Here is a 25,698-nt window from a genome sequence, read left to right on the forward strand (position 1 = left end):
TACAAATAACAATATAGTAAATAATATTATAAAGAAAACAATATAATAAAGAAAACTTATTTCTTATAAAAATATTTATATAATGCTATCCTTATTATATCCTGTGCATCATTAATGCCTCATTTTTGTTGACTTGTTTAAAATGTAACTTGTCTTGTCGCTTCTGAATGCATCCAGCAGATGGTGACAGAGCAGCAGTGTTTGTAAATGAGCCCGGTCATATGACCACATGAGGTCATATGACGTCCCTCCTCCTCCTCACGTCACGGTGGGTTTGTGAGAACGAGCAGGCAGTTATGAGCACCCGGTGAAGGAATGCCGACTATGCTGTTATTGATTTGAAAACAAAAGACAATATCAATACTGTATATCTATTGTACGCAGGGAAGAATGTGTTTCCTTACCGCTATCTCGTCTACATGAGGTAAGAAAAGCGATAACAAACTTTTGAAAACTATGTAGATGATTGTAGCGTAAGTTAGATATGATGTCTAGTTATTAAACGGTCAGTAGAAGACATACAGTAACTATCAAACATATAATCAAGACTCTTTTAATCAGTGTCATGGTGTTTTGGGACAGAATGTCTTTTTATCCTGTAGAGGAAATAACGTCAAAGCTTTTTTTCCCTCAGAGAAATGCAAACAAATGGAATGTCTTTATGATATAATGATTGTTCTTCTTCTTCTAGACCGGTAATTGGTTTCATGGGAGCTGGCTGTGGCACATTACCAGAGGATACTGCAGTCTGGCATTAATTCAAAGGGCTGAGCAATGACCTCTCAACCAGATAACTTAATACTGTCCTCTGGTCAGGACTTCAGCATGGACTACACCTCCTGGGACATTCAGCTGAAGATTACTGGCCTGGGCTTCATCTTTTACACCTTCATCTTCTTCCTCTGTCACGTCCTGTCGACTCTGCTGTTTCAGACCTACCGCTCATTGTCAGCCAAAGAAAAGGTTCTATTCATTTGCATTTATTTTGGTTGTTTATAAACTTTGTAAGGATTTTAAATCTTTTTTTTTTCTATCCTCTTTGCAATCTGTGTACTGACCTTGCATTCAAGAAATTTGGGAGCAAATAAATAGTTATTTAATAAAACGGAAATAACTTAAACAGATAGTTCACCCAAAAATGAATATTTTGACATCATTTACCTCTATTTATCCTCCACTTGTTCCAAATCTGAGTTACCTTTTTCTGTTAAACACAAAGGAAGATAAACAAGAATGTTGTGGACATTGTGTTTTTTCCCTTACTATTAAATGGGTTTAAATTGTAGTTACTGATAACTATAAAACTGTCCAAATATGTGAAACTTAATATTTATTTGCATAAATATTTTGAATAAGACAGCATTGAAGCAACATGAATATTAATCGAAAAATATCTAAAATAAAATAAATTTCACTTCTTTTATGTATCTCTTTTGAATCATAATAGACCTTTTATTAAATTCTTTATTAAAAAATCAGTAACATGTTCTACCATTTAAAAATTTTCTAGGTTTTCTGGGATTTGGCTGCAACACGGGCTGTGTTTGGCATTCAGGGCATTGTGGCAGGTCTTCGGGCCCTCATGGAGGAATCTGTCCTCTTCTCTGATAAGATTCTCGGACAGGAAGACTGGTCCTGGTTCAACATTCTAACTTCTACGGGCTTCTTCCTGTTTGAAAACATGGCCCTCCACATGTCCAATGTGGTGTTTCGTTCCTTTGACCTGCCGTTAGCTGTTCACCACTTCTTCGCCCTGGCGGGGTTTGCAGGGGCGGTTGTGTGGAACTGGCAGGGTCATTTCCTCCCTATGGTGACACTGCTCCTGGAGATGAGCACACCCTTCACATGCATATCCTGGATGCTGCTAAAGGTAAGGCGCAAAGGTCAAGGGGAAAAAATTATTTAAAAGATTTAGTGCAGTTGGTATAGCTGTTACTCGGTTTGTTTTTTCAGTAGAACATTAAAGAAGATTTTTAGCTGAAACTTTGGTTCTTGTTGAGTCAAAGTGCCAATAGCCACTGACTTGCAACACTCAAAACTAAAAACATACAAGCAAAACAGAATTGATATCTGCGACTCCTGATGATATATTGAGGTGTTACTGTATATAGGATGTTTTTTGTGGATTAAAGGTAATTATTTTGCCAATAATGTTCAGGTTTTTTCATACAGACTAATTGTCTCACATCATAGTACCTCAGTTTTTTGTTAAGAGCAACTGGTATTAATATTGTTTACCCTGTATATATGTTTTTGACTCTCAGAGTGGTGATAGCTCTTACTGTAGGGACCCCAGTGTCAAAAGTTTGTAGTGAGCTCTTGAAATGCCTTTCTCGTTTGTAGGCCAAATTCACTTCTGTTTTGGCGTGGGAAAAAAACAACATTTTTTCTTTCTCTGTTCAACAATTTATCAAGCTTGACAACTGAGAACGCCTACAGTTCTGTAACATGAGGCATACTTAGAAAGAGGAACTGCTTTTCTGTCTTTTTATCTTTTATGAGATCAGGTGTGTTCAGATAGCTTGGGTCCATGTATGTGTAAATGTTTGTGTATATAGGTATTATATAGTTTGTATACATAGATAGTATGCTATCTGTGCAATAACGCAATATTTTTACTTTTAGTTTTATTGTAAATGAAAGAAAATATTCATTCATTCAAATTCTTTCAGCTTAGTCTCTGACTTATCACAGGTCGCCACAACTAAATGAACCACCAACTATTGCGGCATATGTTTTACACAGCAGACGCCCTTTCAGATGCAATCCAGTGCTTTGAAACACCCATACACACTCTCACTCACTGCAGCCAATTTAGTTTATTCATGTCTTTGGACTGTGGGGGAAACCAGAGCACCCGGAGGAAACCACACCAACATGGGGAGAACATGCAAACTCCACACAGAAATCCAGCTGGGAATCAAACCAGCGACCTTCTTGCTGTATTTTGTATTTTTTGAAACATCAACTAGAAAAAAATCAAGGGTTTCCCACTAATAATTCTAACTGTGGGAAAGTTTTGACATGACTTAAAGATGTTTTTACATGCTTAATTTAATGCTTCACTGATCTATTTAATTACACAAAAGTGCATTGCATTCTTGGCTGTGGTGCAGGATATCTTACAATGGGCGTTAGCATTAAATTATCTGTCATTTTTTCCAGGCTAAATGTTGTCATGATGTTTGCAGAGACTGTTGCTGAGCAAATTACTTAAAGGAAAAGCTCACCCAAAAACAAAAACACAGTTTCCATTTACTCACCTTCATGTTGTTTCAAACCTAAAAACTGTCTTTCTTTGTTGAAACATAAAAAAAAAATGTTTTTAAGAATTCCTTAGCTTTTATGTCCGTACAGTGAAATTGAATGAAACTACAGATACTTTCTTTACATGAATCTAAACAAAATAACTTGACTCTAGTTAAACAGGTTAAAAATTGCATGAAGGTGATTAATTGACAAGTGAACTGTCATTTAGACCTTGATAAACTAGTGGCATGTTTGTAGCATTTGAGTACAAAGATCAGATTTTTAATTAAGATAGTAGTCTACCTAAAAAAAAAAAAAAGTTCTGTCATTTACGCTTCACTTGTTCCAAACTGGTTTGAATTCTCCTCTCTTCTTTTGAACACAAACTGAAATATTTAGAAGAATGTTGGAAACCAGTAGCTATTGACTTTCAAAGTATTTTTTCAACAATGTATGTCAATCTACTTGTGTTAACTTTTTATTTTGTTCAACAAAAAAATATATATAAAGGTTTAGAACCACTTACCACTTGAGGGTGAGAAATTTGAGAGCACACTTTCATTTTCAGATGAACTGTAACCCATTATGCATCATATTCTGTGATTTTCTATAGATTTACAGTTTGTTTCGATTTTAGAAACCAGAAATCAAACATTTGTCACTGTAGAGTTAAAATATAAGTTCTGCTATTCTCTCAGTGTAGCTACTGTAACCCTGTAATGAATGAGACTAAGTTTTAAACTATAATCATCCGTCCTTTTCTAAGGCGGGCTGGTCCAAGACGGTGTTCTGGAAAGTTAACCAGTGGATGATGATCCACATGTTTCACTGCCGGATGGTTGTGTCCTATTACATGTGGTGGGTGTGTTTGAATCACTGGGAGGAGATGAACACCCACATCCCGCTGCCTCAGAGACTGCTGTTCTTCACGGGCCTCTTCCTGCTCACCTTCTTCCTTAACCCCATTTGGACACATAAGAAAACCCTGCAGCTTCTCAATCCTGTGGACTGGAACTTTCACAACCAGTCTCCGCCGGAGAATGGACCATTACAAGAGCAGACACAACAAAAGCCCCATGCAAGCTGATTAATGCCAAGGGAAATACAGTTTGGAGGAGACTGTTGCTTTTAGTGGGTTTGATTTAAATTGTTTTAGCACTAACTAGTAGCATTTGCTACAACATGAGCACCCTAGTGTTGTTCCGAGTCTGTTTTGCTTCTGTGGAACTGCGTTTTATTTATTTTTTGTCCGTACAGTGTAAGTCAGTCCAAAACAAAACCTCATGTTAAAGTAAAAGTTGACCCCAAATTTAAATTTTACCCACCCGTCACTTATTCTAAACATAATTTTCTTTTTTCTGTTGAACACAGTTTAAGATATTTTGAAGAATGATGAAAACAAGTATCAGTTGACTTGCATATTTTCTTTTTATACTATTTATATAAGTGTTTGGACTTTCAGTAGTTGGGCTTAAACCACACTGAACTGAAATTCAAGTAAATTTTAACTCTGAAATCTGGACTGAACTTCTATGTTAAGCTGCTTTGACACAATCTACATCAGGGGTCACCAACATGGTAGGCAGGTAACCCGCGAGGAAGACATGAGTTGCCCGTGGGCCTTTTCTAAAAATAGCTCACCATAGCACTACATACTAGTTAGCTGCATCTGATATTTTTTGTAGCTATTCTTTTGTAAATCACACTTGCATTGATGTAAAATTGAAAATGACATTAAGTTATACAGCTGAATTCAAAATTATTAGCTCCCCTAAATTATTAGCCCCTCTGTTTATTTTTTTCCCAAATTTCTGTTTAACAGATTTTTTCAACACATTTCAAAACATAACAATTTTAATAACTATTTTCTAACAACTGATTTATTTTATCTTTGCCATGATGACAGTAAATAACAGAGACAAGAAAATACTATACAGTTTAAAGTGACATTTAAAGGCTTAACTAGATTAATTAGGTTAACTAGGCAGGTTAGGGTAATTAGGCAAGTTATTGTATAATGATGGTTTGTTCTGTAGACTATCAAAAATATATAACTTAAAGGGGCTTATAATTTTGACCTTAAAATAGTGCTTTAAACATTTAAAACAAATAAGACTTTCTCCAGAAGAAAAAATATTATCAGACATACTGTGAAAATTTCCTTGCCCTGTTAAACATCATTTGGGAAAAAATTTAAAAAGAAGTAATACAAATTTTGTTAAATCATTATTTACAACTATTGTGAGAAATCATTAACATGATCAGTGTCTTCACATAGATAAATAGCATTATTTATTAATGAAAAATAATTAAAAGTAAATTGAGAAAATTTGTTATTTAGAAAGTGTGTATCAAACTGGTAGCCCTTCACATTAATCAGTGCCTACGAAGTTCTCTCAGTTTCAAAAAGGTTGATGACCCCTGATCTACACAGTAAAAGCACTATAGAACTAAACGTGAATTGAAATACCATTGATGTCAATGGCTCCAGGTTTCCAGCATTCTTCAAATATCTTTTTTTTTGTGTGTGTTCTGCAGAAACAATAAACTCATTTCGGCTCATTTTTAGCTTAACTGTTACTTTAACCCGATTGACTTTTATTTTATGGACAAAAGAGCATGTAACACTTCGTATTCTATTGTCTATTAGTTTAGGGAAGTCATTGAGGTTTGAAATAACTTGAAGGTAAGTAAATAGTTTTTCTTTATTTAAAATATTATTAGTATTTTAAATTATGATGATTATTAATATTATTAGTCTTCAGGGAAACATTCATGGTCCTGTAAATATAATGAGATCCATTTTATGCAACTTCCTTTCTTTTACTGATTTCCTGACTTCGGTGTCCTGGAAAAGCCTGTCTGTGTTTGTGTCTTATGGGAGTGGCTGTTTGTACTTTGGCTGTGCAGCACAGCATCTCTCCACCCATGATGTGCTTGTTCTTTGCTTTACTATTAATCTGAGAGGCTTGGCTTGTCGCTGATTCATTGTCTTGTGATAAAGAAAACCCTGACCCCATCATGACCAAACGTGATCTGTCGACTCAAGTTCACAAAAAGCCACTCAGTGTCAACTTAAGCACAAAGACATCAGATGTTGTACTTGTTTCCCTTTTTTACAAAGGATTTTTCTTTTTTTTTCTTCTTTTTTTTTAGGAATATTGAGCTGTAGTGTTCAGTGACTATGGGCTGTGAGTGTTGAAGGACGTTTGACTAAACTCTTTGTCTTCTGTATAAACGGGGTTTGTTCTGAATGAAACCAAACTATCTCTGCAGAATGGAATGTCTGTGTTAGTGTGTCTGTGTGCTAGGGAAGGATAAGGAATGTAAACAAAGTTGCTTTATTTTACATTTCTATTAGTTACTTTAAGTACTAGATATTAAACTGGAGTTGCTCTGCATGTATTTATAGATTTTTTTCTCATATTTTTAGACTTCTTAGATGTTTTTGACGAGCTAAAAGCAGAAACTTTAGATTATTGGCATGATGCGCATTACAACAGACAATGCAAAATATGACAGTGCCAAATTAGCATGCATTTACACATCAGTTGATAGTACTACTGGATATGAATGAAGGAGAAATGCCTGAAGTGATACTTTGCTTGACCTCTGTAACAGCTCTCAGGGTATTGTGAGGACAACACAAAGAGCAACTGCAGTATTGTCTGACAGTGACAGGTAAAATTAAGCAATATTTAAATGGTAATGAGTTTATTTATAGAAGTGCTCACTAGTGTTAAACCTAGCTATCAGCTACTAAAATACCTCTGCTTCAGTTTCTCATCTCGTTTTTTAAGTGATGTTTAAAAGAAGCATTTCTGCTTTGTTCAGCCTGTTCTTTCACATTGTGGGAGTCAGATGTGCTGATTTGTGTAAACTGTAGAAATGTGTCACATTTGTTTAGCAGGTTGAAGAATGCTGTTTGTGTGAGTTTTTTTAAATGGCACAATTCTTTGAAATGGAGGTACAAAATGACACAAAACTATAGAATTGTCTTAGTTAACCTTCTTCTTAATTTTGTTTTCTTAAGTACATTTCATTTTGGGTTTTGTGTGTACCTCTGCACATTCCAAAATCATTTTTGATCATTTGTGTGAATATTCCTGTTACATTTCATGGTTAATTTAAAACTCTGTTTGCTGTAACAACAAACGACTGCCTGTGTTTTCAGAGTTGTTGTATAATTAAGTAATCAGTGTTGTGACGGGTGCACATTTCAGTTGAAATAATTATTTGCTGGGAAATTATTGTTTCAATTAAAATACAGACCTAATCTGTAAGCTTTAAAGCTACTGATGATGCTCTTCTGTATTTAAACATTTCATCTTCTTAAAAAGGGAGAACAAATAAAATGTTTCATGCCCAAAAAAAGTGTTAATATATTTTATTGTCTTTCAAACATTTCATGGTTGTGTGAAGAGTTTTAAATTCAAGCCCAAGCACACTATAATATTGGACCTAATTATCGTATACCACATAGCATAGATCAGTTTGAATACATCTACACACCTGAATAGATTATCTTCTCTTATCATGAAGAGGAAATGCCTCTGTTTCAACAAACACACGGCACACAAGTAAGTATGGTTTCTTGCAAAAGATAATTGAGTGACCAACTCAATCCAATTGAAAACTTGAGGGGTAACATTAAAATGGAGTTTCTGAAGCAAAAAACAAAAATTCACCAGAATGGGGCACTAAGTTAGTTTGTTTTTTCTGGGCTGAAATATCTGTTTATAAATGTGCCAGAGGTTGGGTTAATGCAACACAGGTGGGCAGCAGTTTTATATATCTATATCTGTCTACATGCCTGTAAACACTTGTTAGGATACTCAAAACTTCACAAAAATGCTGTGGAGATCAGACAATAGGTGTTGCTTTAACATTTAAAAGGCCTCAACATTTATTTAATGCATTACTACTTTTAGCCACTAGATGACAGCACTGGACCACTTATTGTTGGTTCGGTCACTGAATCATACATAAATACTGTTATTGCATTTAAAATCTAATTTAGTCCTAATTTAATTCATTTAAACATTATATTTTGATTACATATTATGACTACATTGAAACCTAATCATTATGTATAAAGAGCAAGAAGCAAAAAGGTCTCACAGCAAAAAGGTTGCTGGTTCGAGCCCTGGCTGGGTCAGTTGGCATTTCTGTGTGGAGTTTGCATGTTCTCCCTGTATTCGTGTGGGTTTCCTTTGGGTGCTCAGGTTTCCCCCACAGTCAAAAGACATGCTGTATAGGTGAATTGAATAATATGTGTGAATGCAAGATTGTATGGTTGTTTCCCAGTGTTGGGTTGTGGCTGTAAAACATACTAGATAAGATGGCGGTTCATTCCGCTGTGGCAACCCCTGATTAATAAAGGGACTTAAAAAAAAGAAAATTAATTAATTAATTAATGACATGTAACAATATATTTATAGATTTTAACATATTATTTATTGATTGTAACGTTATTTACCCATCTCATTAGTCTTTGTGTCTGAGTGTGAGCTTAATGTCCATCGTGCATGTCACTAACAGATTTTTAATACCCAACCACCATTCTAGCCACTAGACGGCAGCACAATACCACTTATTATAGATTGTAGGTTTGTTTTATTTTTCATTTTTGGAGTTTAAAGTGACTAAAATTGCATTTAAGGTCATTCAGAATATTGGCATGGTATAAACACTGTTATAGCATTTAAAATCAAATTTAGTCCCAGCTTATCACTTCATTCATTTACACATTATATTTCCAGTTAATACATTCTCTTATGGATGTATATTTATATTAATTTATAAATGTCAATTTACAGGGAGAGGATACATGTTTTACAGCATTACAAATTAAACAAAAACAATTTTTAGTCTATATATTGCTCTCAAATAAACACAAAGACATGAAAATTTTACAATCTTCTGCATTTTTTAATGTATTCCTGTTTTAAACTTTGTATTAGCCACTAGAACTTTTTGTGATTATTTTCATTCTTATGATGAATAGCTGTAACGCTCATTTGAAAGTCCCTTTCTATAAACACGTCTGACAAATGAATGTAAAAAGGTAAATGTAATAAATCTATTCAAGAAAATAAATCTTATCGTTCTAATAAGGATATGAATGACACACTAATAAAACTTGTACCGAATTTATGTGATCACTAGAGTGCAGTACCGCGCCCCAAAAACACTGCAAACTTATGCCAAACTTCATTGATGTAACTTTGTGCCCATAAGACCTGTTACATTTGTTACACTAAATATGTTCAACCAACAATTAATAAATCAGTCTGTTTGACTGTCTTGAATCCAGAATGATTTTATAAAATGTTTTAGTACAGAGTTATACTATTTAGTGTATTTGTGTTTGTTTTTAAATCACAACCCTAAAATATTATATTTTTATGTTATTTTATAACTATAAAAGTGTTGTAAAAACTATATATTTTATGTTTGCAATCTTAGAACAACAAGTATTAATCAAGTAATTATTTACTGTGGTAAAGCATAAGCAGTAGAGCGGTTCCAGTCTCATCACGTGACAAATTGGAACGCGTGTGTCCATCGACCCGGAGAATCTGATCGACTTGACTTGAAACCAATCAAAAAACGGCAACAAAAGGCTGAACCAATGAGAGATCAGCGGAGGGCGGGGCCAGGGAGTGGTTGGATCGCGTTTGGAAAAAGCAGTGGAAAAGTTGCCTACAGTCCTTAAAATGATGCAGAGAATATTTATGATGTTGGATCTGCTCTGTAACTAATCTCGTGTTGCGGCGTAGACGGAATCTAAGATTTATTTATCTCCAAAAAATGGTGAGTAGATTGGATAAACCATGCGCATGAAATTCCTAAACACTTGAGAATCTACTGAAAGTCAATTAACGTTAGGTTTGGATATTTGTAACGCGCGTATGTTCAGCGACAAATGGATGTGCTTGCAGCAGTTTGTCCATGTTGTGAAGTTTACTGTCTGAACGCTGGCGCATTGATATGACATTTCTTGAGAAGGTTTCTACAGCTGTGCCTGATGGGGCGGCTGCGCTTTTCCCGTTATTGGATTCCGCTGTACGTGGCAAGTGACAACAGCGCACAGTCATGTCAAATTTGAGTAAAAATCTCAGCAATATGATCTTGGTAAACGTCTGTCATGGGGCACGCATATTTGACAAAAGACGTGGAGTCCAAAAAAAGGTCTATGCGATATACACTTTTCACGTTAGCAGTAAACCAGGTAATATGTTGTTTGTGAGGTTTTAAAGATGCATTCGGTATTATTTATTTTTATTTAATGATTTATCACGACAGTATGCATTTTACGTAGAGGACTAATTGATGTACACACGTGGATGAACTTTAAACTGTTTGGACGGTTTTCAAGAGAAGGTGCTATCATTTAATATAAACGGGATTCCCTCAACAAGTAGACATCACATGACTACATTACACTGTAAAACCCAACAGTATACTATATCAAATGAAATGAGTGTAGTTACCTCAAAACTGAAAGTTAATTTCACTCATTTGAAAAGATTTGAACTCAGTGTTGAAGGTAATGAGTTAATTAAATACCTCCTTACTTCAACTTAATTTAAGTTCACAGTACTTGTTTTTTTAACTCAAATGGTTTGTAGCATTCGGTTTCCTCAAACGGTTTGAGTTGCTTTTAACTTATGGAGTTTTACAGTACTCAGTTGGTTTGAGTTCTCTACATTTATTGGAATTTACTGTGCTCAGATTGCTTAGTTTACTCAAATGGATTAAGTTCACAGTGCTCATTAGGATCAGTTGACTGAAAGTCTGAAATAATTATCCTATCTTTACTTTTATACTTTCGTTTCAATAATTCACACAGTTTAAACATGAACAATCTTCTGGCTCGAAAAAAAAAAAAAAAAACCTTGGAAAAGAAAAGCAACTAAACGTTTGATGCAAAAAGCATCTGCTGGTAGACTAAATGCATCAACACATGTGTCAGTACATCTAAAATCTACTACTTGGGGTAGGTTTGCACGGTTTACCGATACTATGGTAGTATTGTGATACTATGGCTCGAAAATACTAGTGGTACCACTGTTCTTTGTAAATGCTTACAGGTTTGTGCAACAATAGACCATTTTATTTGAATAGTCTGTGGAGCCCTTTAAGGTTGCAAAACTGTGTAGAATTCATTCCTTTTATATTAGCCTTTTCCACGTTTTCTAATGCTTCAGTTCAAAAGCACATCTAAGTTAGTTCATTTCTGTTCCTGTCAATATGATTTAGTAGCTACAACAACCCTAACAATCTCTTAAAAAAAATAAGCCGCAAAGTAAAATTTAGAATAACTTTGGATTGTTACCTGATAAAACAATAGATGAAAAGCCCCAAAGTGCAACAGGGAACACTGAAACAATGTTTGACCACTTCGTATAGCCAAGTTTTGTTGGAAAAATGCTATTTTTGTAATGAATTTTGTTCGGTGTAATTTGAATCTTTTTTTATGTATTTTTTTTTGTTGGTCATTTATCCTCAAAATACACAAAAAGAACTAATGCATTTTAGGTGAAGTTATGTGCAAATACTTTTTTCAATAATAAGGGAATTATGAATTCAATTAAAGCTAAAATAACTCAATTTATTGTTACAAATAGCAAATGCCACAGATGCTTATCACTGTGTCCTTCTATATGAGGCATAAATTCAGAATTTGACCCTTCATTCTTGAACGTACGGTTCTCATCCTTCAAGTAGACAATCTGTACTACAGCTGAAGGTTAATCTCTTCATTGTGCCTGCAGTCAAGAAGTTTGCTAAATAAACCTTAGCAACATGCCTTTTTAAAAATTCATACCTCTCTTATTATACATGGATCAAATGGTCTGAAACATTTAAGGAATGCTCTTTTTAATTAGTGAAGCTTTTCCACTTCCCCAAAGTTTTACGGCATCATTTCCTTCCCCGGGAGCTTCAGTCCTTTCAGGAATCTGAGGCCCTCTGGCCTTTCTCTAGATGAGTGTGTGTGATACGGGGGAAGAGCTCTCATGTGCGACTGCATTGTTTGGCTCCATGCTTGTCCGACTCACTTTGCATCAGAGAGCAGGATTTGCTCAGATTGCTGGCAATTTGCTTAGCAAATAGCCACACCACAGGAGCAGGGGCTTCTCCACTCACAGTGATCTGCTCTGTAAATAAAGCCTGTGGATTACATGCTTTTGAAGGCTTGCAGAACATATCCTGAAGCTTATTGGTTCAAATAACTAACCTTTTTTTGTAACCCGTCAACATCTCCTTAGATTTTTTGCAGTATAGTGCTCCACATGGCAGACGTTGATGTGCAATAAAACTGTTTAGAGACGGATTATGTCATATGTGGGCAATTCAGCGTGGTGTGGCATGGCTTTCTTAAAGGAGTTTAAAGAGAAAATGGAATTTATGGCTGAAGGACTTTGAATGAGATAAAAAAAACCTCTTTGTTGGCTATATCCTTTGAGTTGTTTCGTTGTGCTAGCCGAGTTGGGGCAGATGGGGTTTTATTGGGTGATCTAATGTTGTGGTCAGGCAATGCACTTGGGAATCTATGTTTGCTAATTGTTAGAGCTCCCATGTCCATGTATGAGCTTTTGTGTCTTGTGAAGGATTACTGAAAACTGCTGAGAATCTACGGAGATGCCAAATGTGCTGTAATGTTGAGTGATGCAGCTTCGCCTCTTTTTTCAGTTAACCAATACGAATTTGTCTTCTCTATAACCGTTAAGTTTAACCAATATGCTGATGACTTTTGTTTTACTTTAGTGAACATATAACAGGCTTTTCAGACTGTACTTAACCCTGGGTTATTGTCTTTCTGAACACAGTTTTTAACCCTGAGTAAAGACTCATTTCACACATGTCATTTTCCATAGCAGGGTTAGCGCCACATTTGTGGTGTTAACCCTGTATTGCTGTGTTAAATTTGTTCTGTGTGAAACAGCGCATTGTTTGCTTGTTGTCGCTGATGGACTCTTGGCAACAGACAGCCAACCAGGAATTAAGTAGCGAGACTCGTGCCATGAGAAAAGTAAGAAATGTTAAAATATGGAAAGCTTGTAAACGTACCATCAGGAGATTGTATGAGAAACTTCAACAAACCTTTTTTTCATTCAATTGTGTTTTAGTTTTGGATTTCTTGCCTTTGCGTATCATGTGTGGGTTAAGATGGCAGCAGTTTTAAAAACAGACAAGAAGATGTGAAAATGCAGTGTTAAAAAAAAAAAGTTACCTGCTGTTTGTGACACTGCATATAAGAACGTTAACCACGGGATTAGGAATGTACAGTTTGAATTGTCTGTTAGCAATACCTTTATTCGGTAACCCCAGGGTATATCATGAGCAGTTTGAAACGTGATTACATAACCTAATATGTCATTTATCTGGGGTTTAGGATGACCCAGGGTAAGGGTTAACAATACAATGTATAAAAATCCCTTAAGAAGACTTTTACTTTCAACTGTGGTCCTTGGTGATTCATAAAATGCAAGTAAAAAGGTAGACCTGCACAAGATATGGAAATAATTGCAATATTGGAAATGTTCATGTCGCAATGTACATATCGCAAATGTTTATAATAAATGAGTGATTTAATACATAGGCGTAAAAAACTACCTTTGTTTTGAGAGTCAAAAACAGATAGAAATGAAACAAAGGTAATACCCATGACTCCTGATCATACAGGGTGACTCTCTTTCTAAGACTGGATTGTAATGTTAATTTCCTTGCACAGTCAGTTCATTTTAGCCAATTACCTCAATGTATTGTAAAGAATTTGACTGATCTTGAACCTACAAATTAGCTAGTATTTAGACTTCATATCTGGTTGCAGGGTTTTTTGCCATTGTGATGCTGACAAGAGTATATAGTGGCTTAGTATATAAAGTACATAATCAAACTTAATTTCTCGTCTCCTCATCCTCTCTTTAGTGTCTAACCCAGCAGGATTTAGGCTGGCCTTGACCTGCCTGTGTGTGTGTTGTCATTGGGTTGGTTGCTTGAGGTCACAGAGTTTGCTTTTACAGGTCCACTTTTAACACATTTCAAGCTGGTTTACAGGAGAAAATAGATGGAAGGCATGTGGTGTTTGCTCTTCCAGGCCATCATTTAGTGGTTTGTAAGGTGTACTTCTGTCAGTAACTAACTGTGAATTAAACTTTTGACCTTGAGCAGTAGCCTAAACATCTCAGTGGTAAGTTCTTGTGGTGCATTTTGTCTTCACCATTTATGTGAGGTGTTTGCATTCAGTCAGCATTTTTTTATTATTCTGAACAATTCCTCTGTTCAATTTTAAGACCATGTAATGATTCATCTGAATTTTCAAATTTGGTCTTCTGGTGAATTGTCAGACATTTCTCTAGTAATGCATGCCCCTCTTAAGCATTATAAAAGGTCATATTTTGGTTTTGGGGGTCTCCAACAACAGGCTGATATGCATGCAATGTCAAAATACACTTTTATTGTCTTAATAATAATATTATGCATTTATTTTTACCTAATTATCCCAATGTCTCTAATTTGATTTGTTCAGCAATTAATTTGTTCCCAAACCCCTCCTCGCTAGTCTGTGATGATTGGTCCCACCACCGCTATGAAGTAGCAGAGAGTATGTGAGAGCCCAATGCAGGAGTGCAATAAAACAATGCAGTTAAACGTTAGCATTTTACTGTACTCTTAAACCTAACTCCAAGTAATAACAACGCCGTACACTCAGTATTAATACACACTGTGCCAAAAGTTGAACTTTTTCTGCCTAGAAAACTGACTGTCATGCACGTGAGGAACAGCTGATGGTGGCCTTAGCAACAAACAGGAGAGGATCACGAGCACAAAAAAAGCATTTAAATCAGTAAAAGAAGAAGCAAGCATCACGTTTTTAATGTAGTTTTGGACGTGATATGTGAGAAACCCCTATTAAGGGAAAACCTGAGAGATACAGCACAAGCACTGATCTATAATAGATAGATCAAAGCTGCGCGGGGCGACTACAACTTGTAACAAACAATTAAACCCATATTTTGAAAACTACAAAAAACAAGGCAACAATTTTACTTACACTTACATGTTATGATCCAGAGGAATATAAGCTGTTCCATTTGAACCGAAACAGTTACTGACAAAGTCCCTGTGAAAGTCTAACAAAGTCCCATATAATAGTCTTTGCTGCTCCTTTCTTTAATAGCAAACGGCTGGTGAGTCCCTCACTTTAGCGTAGTTTATTGTATCAAAAATTAGAAAAATGACAGGAACAAACACAGCACTAGGTTCGCTATACTGTGGTATTGTTGTGAAAATGAACTTTAACCCTTTATTCCCTGCAGCCGAATCTCCATTTGTCAGTGATTGCCATCTTCGTGTCATGATCAGTCCTGTGATCCTCAACGCTCCGCTAGTGTCCAAAGTCAAATGCGCGTTTACATTTTACCAGATCTGGAACTACATATTTGGTGATGGACCTATTAACCATTGAATTGATTTCTACATCGTTAATCTTTGGTCGTTTTTAAATATTTTTAATCCATTTAACTTGAATGTACATTTATAGATTTCACATGACATTTCACTTCTTGTCAAATTCACTAAACACATCAAACTAAATACAGATGTACATTATTCAACCATAAAATTTATTCTGTGTGCTAAATTCCATATACAGTAAGGCATTTTATTAAAAATAATTGTTTCACTGCTCTATGGAATGCTTGTTTCTGATCATATATTGACCAATTACGCAGTAATGGAAAGAGTACTGAAAAATCATACTTAAGTAAAAGTACCATTACGTGCGTAAAATGTAGTGCAAGTAGAGTAAAATGATCTGTTTTAAATATTACTCAAAGTATGAGGTAAAAGTAGACCTTTTAAAAGTACTGGAGTAATTAGTATTATGCTGTAAAAATCTGATGCATTTACATGCAGCTTGTGGGATGTGTGTAAACGTAACATTCTGTAGTGCATTTAGCTATTGCTCAGCAGGCACACAACGTCTTCAGATGGTAAAATTAGTTTAGATTTAGATTGTCATGTCAGGTGACCAAAATTCAATGTCATGCCAGGGTCTAATAACAACGTTATTTTGATGTCCAATAATGACGTCAAATGTCGTTGATATCTCAAACCAATGTCATATTGACATCAAAAACTGATATTTATTTGTCAGGTATGGCAAGCAAAATTCAACATGACATCATAGTGGTAATGTTTACACAACGTCAAGCTGTAACATCATTAGACATTGATATTTGGTTGATTTCAGGTTGGATGTTGGACACTGATGTCAGCCTGACGTTGGGTTCTGATGTAAACCTGAATAACATTTCCGAACAATATGCAATGTCCCTATGACATTAGGGTACAATGTCGATCTGGCATCATGTTGACGTGTTTTGAATGTTGGGTCTTTAAGGCCATTTCGATCATCATATAGTAAACATTTGTCATGTTTCTCATCAGTGACATGCATCTAAACAGTCTCTGGGTCACAGCGTGTGATGATTTTGGACATCTTCTTGGACACTTTTAATTCTTCCAAACAGTTTTCTGCAATTATAAATCGCCCATGTCTTGAGGTAGTTCATAATAAGGCGATTTACCTTTTATGTTGGATTTGATTGGACAGGAATCACAGGATTGATTTTTCTAATCCTCATAGACAAGAAAAAACAAAGTAGTGACTGCAGCACTAAAAATGTACTAAAGTAAAAGTACTAGGGATGTATGGTATCAGAATTTCACGGTACGGTAATACCTCGGTATGAATGTCACGGTACGGTATTTATTGAATCATTTACAGGAAAAAACAAAACTTATGAAAATACTCCAAAAAAGTGCCAAAAGTGTCAATGACATACAAATTAGCCATCTATCTGTAAGCTTTGAAACAGGAACTTCAATTTTAATGACAAAAAAATATTAAACCATGTAAAAAAAATAAAGTTTCAATTTAGTATTGTTGAAAACTCATCACATTCAACATTTAATCACTCACTCACTCACTTAAATAGGGATGGGTTTTAAAGAAAATTATCATATAAATATAATCTGGTAAAAGCTGGTATCTCTGGGTATTTACAATGTCCCCTGCAACAGAAAAAAACCCTCTCATTTGGGACTGAGGTTTCTGGGACAGAGAGATATGACTTGGCCCAGGTTGACAGCAGTGGGCAACGTTGTGCATTGTCTTTCCCCCACTTGAGGGGACAAGCCATAAGTAAGATCGAGGTCTCTTTGCGGTACAAGTCAATGTCTGCATCAATCTGAACAGTGTGCTGTATTTCTGCCGTCCCCATGACTGTTATTAGTCGTATTCCCCAACTTGCAGGCACGTGCACACATAGGGCTCAACCTGTGCAGTGCACATGTCCTTTTTAGTCTTGGATAGAAAGTGTCCTTCCAAAATGATCAAAAGTGCCCCCGCGACGCGACACATCCTCCCTCGCCCTTCAGTAGGCGCGCGACAACACCGCTCTTGAGTATGCGCGCTCAACCCCCCCTCCTCGCTTTACATTACGCGCGCGACAACACCGCTATTCAGTACGCGCGCGCGACAACACAGCTGATCAGAACCCGCGCGACAACACCGCTATTCAGTACGCGCGCAGCGACAACACCCGCTTAGGTTCGAACATTTACAGTTTTTTTTTTTATCCGCGCTTCTTACAGCACACTCCATTTCCGCATTACTGGAACTGTAGCGACAACAGACCGCAAGGGATGATGGCCAAGCCTGGGCTGATGGGAATTGTAGTTTCCGGTACCTCCCGTTCGCTTTATTTGCCTGAGCAAATTTTCTCAGAAGACCTATAGTTTTACCGAGTCATGCGACCACGGTAATATCGAAAAAAATTAATATTGCGGTATGACTGTATTTACAATACCGTTACATCCCTAAAAAGTACACATTTTTAAAACTACTAAGTAACTTACAATTTCTGAAAAAACTACTTAATCACAGTAATTTGAGTGTTTGTAATTTGTTACTTTACACCACTACAATTGCATACATATTGAAAGACCTCTAAAAGGACATAAACATTTTTGATTTGGCTTGGAAATGGTTGGCTTCATTCATAACTCTCAATTTGTATTGATTTAACCAGTATCTAATTATGTCACAAGCAAATATGCAATACTTACATTTCCAGCTCTTCCTGATTAGTATTGCTTCCAGTTTTCTGCAATCTGCATAGTTAGGTTGTTTTTAGCTGACAATTTTGATATGATATCTGCAAACCTTTGTGTGGCATGAGACTGTAGCCTGTGGTCTGTTTTCACGTTCCATAGATTTTGCTGAAAAATGATGGTAAACATGTGCAGTGAGGCATATCGTTGTGTTACACTAGCAAACCAGCTTCATTCTGTTGGACATGTCTGGATTGATACAGGAAACGTCAGACTGGTGGAAGCCCTGCAGCCACAGTTAAACAGCAGGAGGGTTTTTTCCCCTCGCCCTGTACAATTACACACCCAGAATCAAGCTCAAACTAAACATTGATCAGCTCTTCACAGTCAATGATGACACACACAGACACATACACTCCCGGAATAACAGATCTGTTCTCTCTGGATGTTTACTGTATTCCACAAGCACTGATTTATCTCTTCATGCATTTTGAATGCAGAGATAAAATACGATTCTAAGTTTGGCTTTATTTACAAACCGCTGTTTCAGTGTTGATTGTTTCACACTAGCACTGTGGTGTGTGTTTAGTATGTGGTCTACATGATGATTTAAAGCCGGTTGTTTTATCAGAACAGAGAAAGAAAGCGTGACTGTCATGTAGGAGTGAATTTATCTCTCATTGCGGCCTTTTCTAAAGCCGCAGACCTCTGAAACGTGTCATTTTCAGCTCCCTGTTGTTAACCTGCTATTTGAGTGACACTTTGTCACAGCGTCATGATCCTTTCATGACAAATGTGCTGTGTTAGTGTTGATCCATAAATGAGTGTTTCTGCACACGGCTCTGATGTTTGGGTTGTTCGGCTCAGGTGAGTTGTTATTACTGTTCTGTCATACTGTTTCCTGCTTGAGTGAGTATGTGTGTTTGTAAGTGAGACTTTTACATTGTTACAGAAATGGGGAAATTATACCTTTTATACCTTCTTAGAAATTAACTATAATTACTATAGATTTTTTTTTTTCAAAAAAATTGTTCCTATATTAGTGAATAATTTTTACATGTAAAAGCATCTATGATGAAAATCAACCTTTGTAAGCTGTTTAGACAAACCTGTGTGTAGGTATAGTGTGTCCACAGTCTTATTAGGGTTATATAAAGACAAAAAGTTTTTTTTTACGTTTTCTGATGTTAAAATAGGATCCAAATCCCTCCCATTTTGAGGCCCACTGCAACGTGAAGTAGGAGTGTGGTTTCCCCGTCCTCTGAATTGCCTTTCAGACGTGTATCAACATGTCTTCATAGTAGCGCTTATAATCATATCCACAAGACAAGATGTGCTCAAAGCAACTGGGATTAAAAGATCTGTTCAGCTTGCTGTGATCATCAATCACCATCAAATTTGATCAATAATGAGTTTTATAAGTTTAAAACGTTTTTAAAGGGCCATGTTTTCACACCTCTACTTTGGAAAAAGTCTGAAAAGTGGGCGTCTCCAGCTCTGTTTAGGGGGGAGTTTCAGAGTCAAAACACATACACACAAACACAAACACAGGGGAGAAAGTCACTGTGTTTATATGGACATCTGTAGTCGAATTATTTGCCAAATAATTTAATGGTGGACTTTTACTGCAGTTTGGCTCTTTCATTTAGGGAACTCATAAGTATTTTTCATGCAATGTTTGATACCGCACGGCGAATGAGAAAAAAAACCTCATCATTTCCCGGAAACTAAGATGCACACGGCAGGTAGCGTCAGAAAGCCGCGTGTGTTATTCAGGTCACAAAATGCGGTGAAAATCCTATACGAGGTTAAAGTTTGGTTTTGGTGCTAACATGTTTACACTCAGTGCAATAGTTTGTTCGATATGAACAAACTGAATAAACAAAGAGCACTGGTCGCTCACTTACCAAATCTGTAGAGACAGGACAATCACTAGCAACTAGAGCCGCGTCTTTATTAAGAGGAGACTACAAGCGAATCTGGATCTCGGCGTTTACAGATGAGAACAGCTCTCAGGTAAACAATGTTCCTCCTTAGACACGCAAGTTATTGTTGTCGAGCGTCGCGTACACTGTTAATCCACACGTGAGTCTGAGCTCTCACAGAGAGAAAATGAAAGCAACTTAACTGCAGCAAACTATAAAAGCAACACTTCACGCTTCTTTTGCCAACACAACGTGGCGTCTCTGTCGTCTAAACACTATGACAGTAATGAATATTAATGAAGTTGCACAATAGAGCGCGCTGATTGGTTTGAACCAAGCCTTACTCATGCATTAATGCAGCACACTGTAAGACGTGATAAGACTCACTCTGGCACAGACGTCCAGTCTGCACGCTGGAATACACGCTATTATCTCATGGTCGTGACGCAGCTTAAACTCGTTTCAAACCGGAAGTACGAATTTGCTTGAAATAACGCAAAAACAACCAATTTACACTTTTTAATGAAATATAGGTGTCCTAATAGTGTTTTTAGCAGTGTGGGACACATATACGACTGTCAACAGCTCAAAAAATGTGTTTTAGTGTTTCGTTACCCTTTTAAACAGTGCCTGTTTGTAATAAAGACAAAAATAAAAATAAAACAAGTAGATAGTTCAACACCACAACTCCATATAGTGTCAGTACAATTATAAAAGAAGACGCTTCAATCCCGGTTTGTTGACGTTAAATCAGGTTTATTTTGTACATTAGCATAATAGATATCCATACAGCAGTGGACAATAACATGTATCTTGTCACATTAGCCGTGCAAAAACAGTGCGTGTGTGCCAACTTTTAATGACATTGAGTGCGACTCGTTGCAGAAAGGCTTGAATTAACTCCATAACAAATTTATCAAATAACCCTTAGTAAGGTTCTTACTGTAGTTAGGGAGATCTGATTCTTTCCTGTTTGTCACTGTGCTGTTTACCTACGTGAAGGCTACGGCTCTGACATGCACGTGGGAATGGTGGGCGGGGAGAACCAGTTCATTTGCATTAAAGGCACAGGCAACAAAAACAGCTACAATGCCATAATAGCTAAAATTTCCCAGATTTAAAAAGGTATAATGAATAATCTGTTGGGTATTTTGAGCTAAATCTCTTATTGATTTTATCTTAATTCTTGGAAATGGGGTAAAATAGGTGCTTTTATAAAGAACTTTGTTTGAGCTCGTAGATGGTTAAAATAGTTGTCAAGCAGCTTAATGGCAAGCTTAATTTCTTTGGATTATTTTTTTCAGTCAGAATGTTTCCAACAAAACTTCTGTACACTTCTGTTTCTTTTTCTCTCGTGTCTTTTTTTACTTCATTGTTATGACATGAAGTCTGTGGGGTGAAAGAAAGAGAGATAAAGGATGATAAGCTTCAAAGAGTGTGTAGACTAAACAAGCAGTCAGCATCCTGTCTCTTTTTAGCTTGCTAACAGCGTGTCATGAGTATTCGCTGTATAGTGTAGTGGTTCTTGAAGTTACAGTGAAAAAAATAATGTATCTTCTATATAGACAAATGTTCATTAACTTGAGTTACCATCCATCAGATGAAGCATGTTCCACCTAGGAATATTCTGTTGCCATTTTTAGTTCTGTTTATTTTTTTCTATAGCTGAATATTAACTTTTAATAAATTCTCTACACAATATAAATGAGCAATTCCATGCAAATTTCAAACTCATTCATTCAATCATTTTCTTTTCGGCTTAGTCCTTTTATTAATCCGTGGTCCCCACAGCGGAATGAACCACCAACTTATCCAGCACATTTTACGCAGCAGATACCCTTCCAGCTGCAACCCATCACTGGGAAATGTCCACACACTCATACACCCATTCACACTCATACACTACGGACAATTTAGCCTACCCAATTTACCTGTACCACATGTTTTTGGACTGTGGGGGAAATCGGAGCACCCGGAGGAAATCCACGCGAACGCAGGGAGAACATGCAAACTCCACACAGAAACGCCAACTGACCCAGCCGAGGCTCGAACCAGCGACCTTCTTGCTGTGAGGCGACAGCACTACCTACTGCGTCACTGCATCGCTCAAATGTCAAACTTCCCATGAATTTTTTTTTTTTTGCCAAAATAGTGAAACTCTCTGAACGTTGTTTGCTTAGGCTTGTGTTTTACAGTGCTGTAAAAATACTCAAGAATGTCCCTGTCAATGTTTACAAACAATTATATTTGATTTACCAAAGTCAAAAAAGTGCCAATTGCACATCTGTCACATCCATAAAGGAGAGGTTTCACATGATTAACAAAGCTTCATTCATTCATTCATTCATTTTCTTTTCGGCTTAGTCTCTTTTTTAATCTGGGGTCGCCACAGCAGAATGAACCGCCAACTTATCCAGCATGTTTTTACGCAGCGGATGCCCTTCAAGCTGTAACCCATCTTTGGTAAACCATAACACAGCTTTTTCCTCATAAATATTCTATATTGTGTTCTAATTGTTCTATATTGAGCCTACTCTTATCCTTTTGATTAGTAGTATTTTCTTTGAAAAGTAAACCTTAAACTGTTTTGGATTTTTATCTTTAATTTTATCATTATTATTATTTTTGTATTTTTATTTTGTGTATTACTTATTGCTGTTAGAATATTTTATAATTATAGAAAATGGTTATTTATAAAACGTGGTGGACTTGATCTTTTTTTTTTTTTTTTTGCCATGGCTTAACTATAGAATCTCTCTTTCTCTCTCTCTCTCTCTCTCTCTCTCTCTCTACAAAGAATGTTGTATACTAAAATCTTGCATACTTTTTTTGGTCACATCCACAACACGTTTATTTCCCTCATTTAAAATCTAAACATGTTTATAAATTGATATTTTTTGATCTCATAAATAACTGTGGTTGGTTGTTTTAGAGACTAATATTAACCAGTATTTCTAAGGTAGGTTAACATATACTTTCTCTGTATGTTTTTACTGCAGATATCGCATCTATAACACTGGAATTGCTCAAATGATAAAGCCAAAATTATATGTCCATGAATATGTTTATGTAAAAGTACAAATATGCTTTGAGTTTTGCATGACAGCATATTTCATCTGTGAGTTATTCACAATATAACATGGCCTCTCTTACCTTTTTTTGCTGTGTCATAACATGACTCAAAACAATGATCAACAAAACAGATCGTCTTCTGTCATGTTTGTCAGAGACTCATGAGTTGTTGCGAGTGGAATGTACCAAGTACAGGGATAGTGGGAGAACAGCTTGCGTGTCTGTGCCAGGATCTTATTGTATGTGATAATAATACAGTCGTGCGTCAGTCCGTCCGCCTTGTCTCTCAAACACACAGCAGTCTCATGAGAAACACCACTATTCAACAGAATGACTTTACTGTTCCACTGACCCACAGCTGGGAGGAAAGCTGTGTGTTTGTGTGTGTTTGTGTTTGTGTTTGTGTTTGTGTTTGTGTGTGTGTGTGTGTGTGTGTGTGTGTGTGTGTGTGTGTGTGTGTGTGTGTGTGTTTGTGTTTGTGTTTGTGTGTGTTTGTATTTGTGTGTGTTTGTATTTGTGTGTGTGTGTGTGTGTGTGTGTGTGAGTGTGTGTGTGTGTGTGTGTGTGTGTGTGTGTGTGTGTGTGTGTGTGTGTGTGTGTGTGTGTGTGTGTGTGTGTGTGTGTGTGTGTAAAATAGAGATACAGAATAGATAAAGAGTTTTTCTATCCCGTCTGTCATGGATGGCAGTAGGACAGTTCATGTCTGTGCATGTATGTGCGTTTTCAGGTTGCCTGAAATAAGTGGGCCAGCAGAAATGAGCTGCCACTCCATTGTGAGATGTGACTCTTGATTGCAAATCTGATTTCGACACACATTGTTGCCAAAAGAGTGGGGAGGATGCCAGTGTGATCTGGTGGAGTAGTTTTCTGCATTGATAATGTTGCTTGTATAAATGGAAATGAATGAAGAGAGGATTCATTCTGTGCGAGTTGTGATTTATGACAGTCAACAGGGTTGAATAGGAGGGGCTGAGGTGAGTTTAGACAGATGTGATGGTTTAAAGAATTGGTGAAAAGAATATTTTATTTGTTAAGTCTAGTGGTCTCATAATTAAGATTAAATTGTTACAATAAAAACTTAAGATGTGCCATTTTTGTTAACAAATGACGGAACGGAAGCTGAGTTTGTGTAAACTTTGTTTGTAATGGAAAAAACATTGGCTGTTTCCATTAAGTTTTCTCAAATATGTCCAAATATGTCCAGGCCTAGATTTCTTTCATAAGATTATCCGGTGTAAATTTCTTCCTTGATTGTCAAAATTTTGTGTGCTTTAGAAGTATCTCAAAAGTCAGAATATGTCATACAGTAATGATGCAGCAGCTGCTGTCTCATAATGAAACCCCTTAAAACAGTAAAGTTCTTGCAATTAGAAACCTAAAGCTGTGATGATATTAAAGTAAGTGCTGATTTCTTCATCTGTCATGATGTTTTCTTTTTTAAAGCTTATTATTATTGCCATTATTGATTGCATTGCTTCATTGGTAGGGCTGTGTTTTGGGGAAAAGATATCTTATTGCGATTTTTTTATTTATTTTTTTTTATTATTATTATTATTTTTTATATTTATATTTGCAAGTTAATTTTGTAGTCAAGCTTCAGCTCAGTATTCTTTATTTTAGCTTTTGTTAGTTTTTGTTGTTGGTTCCAAGGTTGTCATAGCCGGGGGCGGTAATGGGGATAAGCTCCCACTATCTATAAAGTACCCCTATACGGCGTGCGTCTCAAATAGCCTCTGACAACCAAGTCCAGCTCCTGGCCTTCAAGTGTGGTTTAGCTACCAAACCCGGCGGAACTGTTTTCACTGACAGGAGAAGGGGCGCAGGCGGGTCACTGGCGCCTTACAACCAGTTGCTTCGGGGAGATGATATTCGTTAGCCTGGGAAGGCAGATCATCTAGGGGAAGGCAACCCTGTTTTCAAACCTCCGCTGCCTTGCGGCTATATCCATTCATGGAAAAGGCTTCAGGAGTAAACCTCAAGGAAAAATCCGGAGTCGGAGTCCCTAAGGCAGTTTAACGCTGTTTGCAGCCTCACTCTGGCAACTCCTGCGACGGCGCCGATACCAAACTGTAGCAGCCCTGCTGTTCCTTTGGATTTGTCGACAACGTGGAGAGGGGGGACCCGCTACATGGGCAACAGCCTGTCCTCCATAATACATTGCCCTGGCTAGTATCCGATCTCGCACACCCTGGAGAGGACACTCCAGCCTCGCTAGCACTCTGGCGTGGATACAACACGGGGAGCAGTAGTTTACCGGTTATAAGCCACAGCTCGGTTGGCGTAGAGCAAGGCGCCAGGGACTGCTCCCGACGGTGGGAGGGAT

At 36.7% G+C, this 25,698-nt stretch overlaps 2 protein-coding genes across 7 annotated transcripts in view; both read left to right on the top strand.

Annotated features, from left to right (window-relative positions):
* The first annotated feature begins 265 nt into the window (after positions 1-265).
* cln8 (CLN8 transmembrane ER and ERGIC protein) lies at positions 266-7,623 on the top strand. Of its 2 annotated transcripts, none has more exons than XM_087288381.1 (4): positions 266-424; positions 692-963; positions 1,511-1,870; positions 6,406-7,623. In XM_087288381.1, exons 2-4 carry the CDS (start codon positions 775-777, stop codon positions 6,412-6,414), a joined length of 558 nt encoding a protein of 185 aa, XP_087144507.1. In that variant the 5' UTR covers positions 266-424; positions 692-774; the 3' UTR covers positions 6,415-7,623. The 2 variants fall into 2 exon arrangements, with proteins under 2 accessions (XP_087144507.1, NP_001108060.3); NM_001114588.3 differs by lacking the exon at positions 6,406-7,623 and adding an exon at positions 4,016-4,743 and having other exon boundaries at positions 313-424.
* Positions 7,624-9,943: 2,320 nt separating this feature from the next.
* The window catches only part of arhgef10 (Rho guanine nucleotide exchange factor 10), an 87,463-nt gene continuing 71,708 nt past the window's right edge, over positions 9,944-25,698 (top strand). For all 5 annotated transcript variants that reach the window (XM_087290527.1, XM_087290528.1, XM_087290529.1 and 2 more), the window contains exon 1: positions 9,944-10,065. The gene's annotated coding sequence lies outside the window, so the exon portion shown is untranslated. The remainder of the gene's footprint in view (positions 10,066-25,698) is intronic.

Source organism: Danio rerio, chromosome 17, assembly GCF_052040795.2.
Source record: "Danio rerio strain M-AB ecotype USA chromosome 17, GRCz13ab, whole genome shotgun sequence".
In the NCBI taxonomy this organism is placed as follows: Eukaryota; Metazoa; Chordata; class Actinopteri; order Cypriniformes; family Danionidae; genus Danio; species Danio rerio.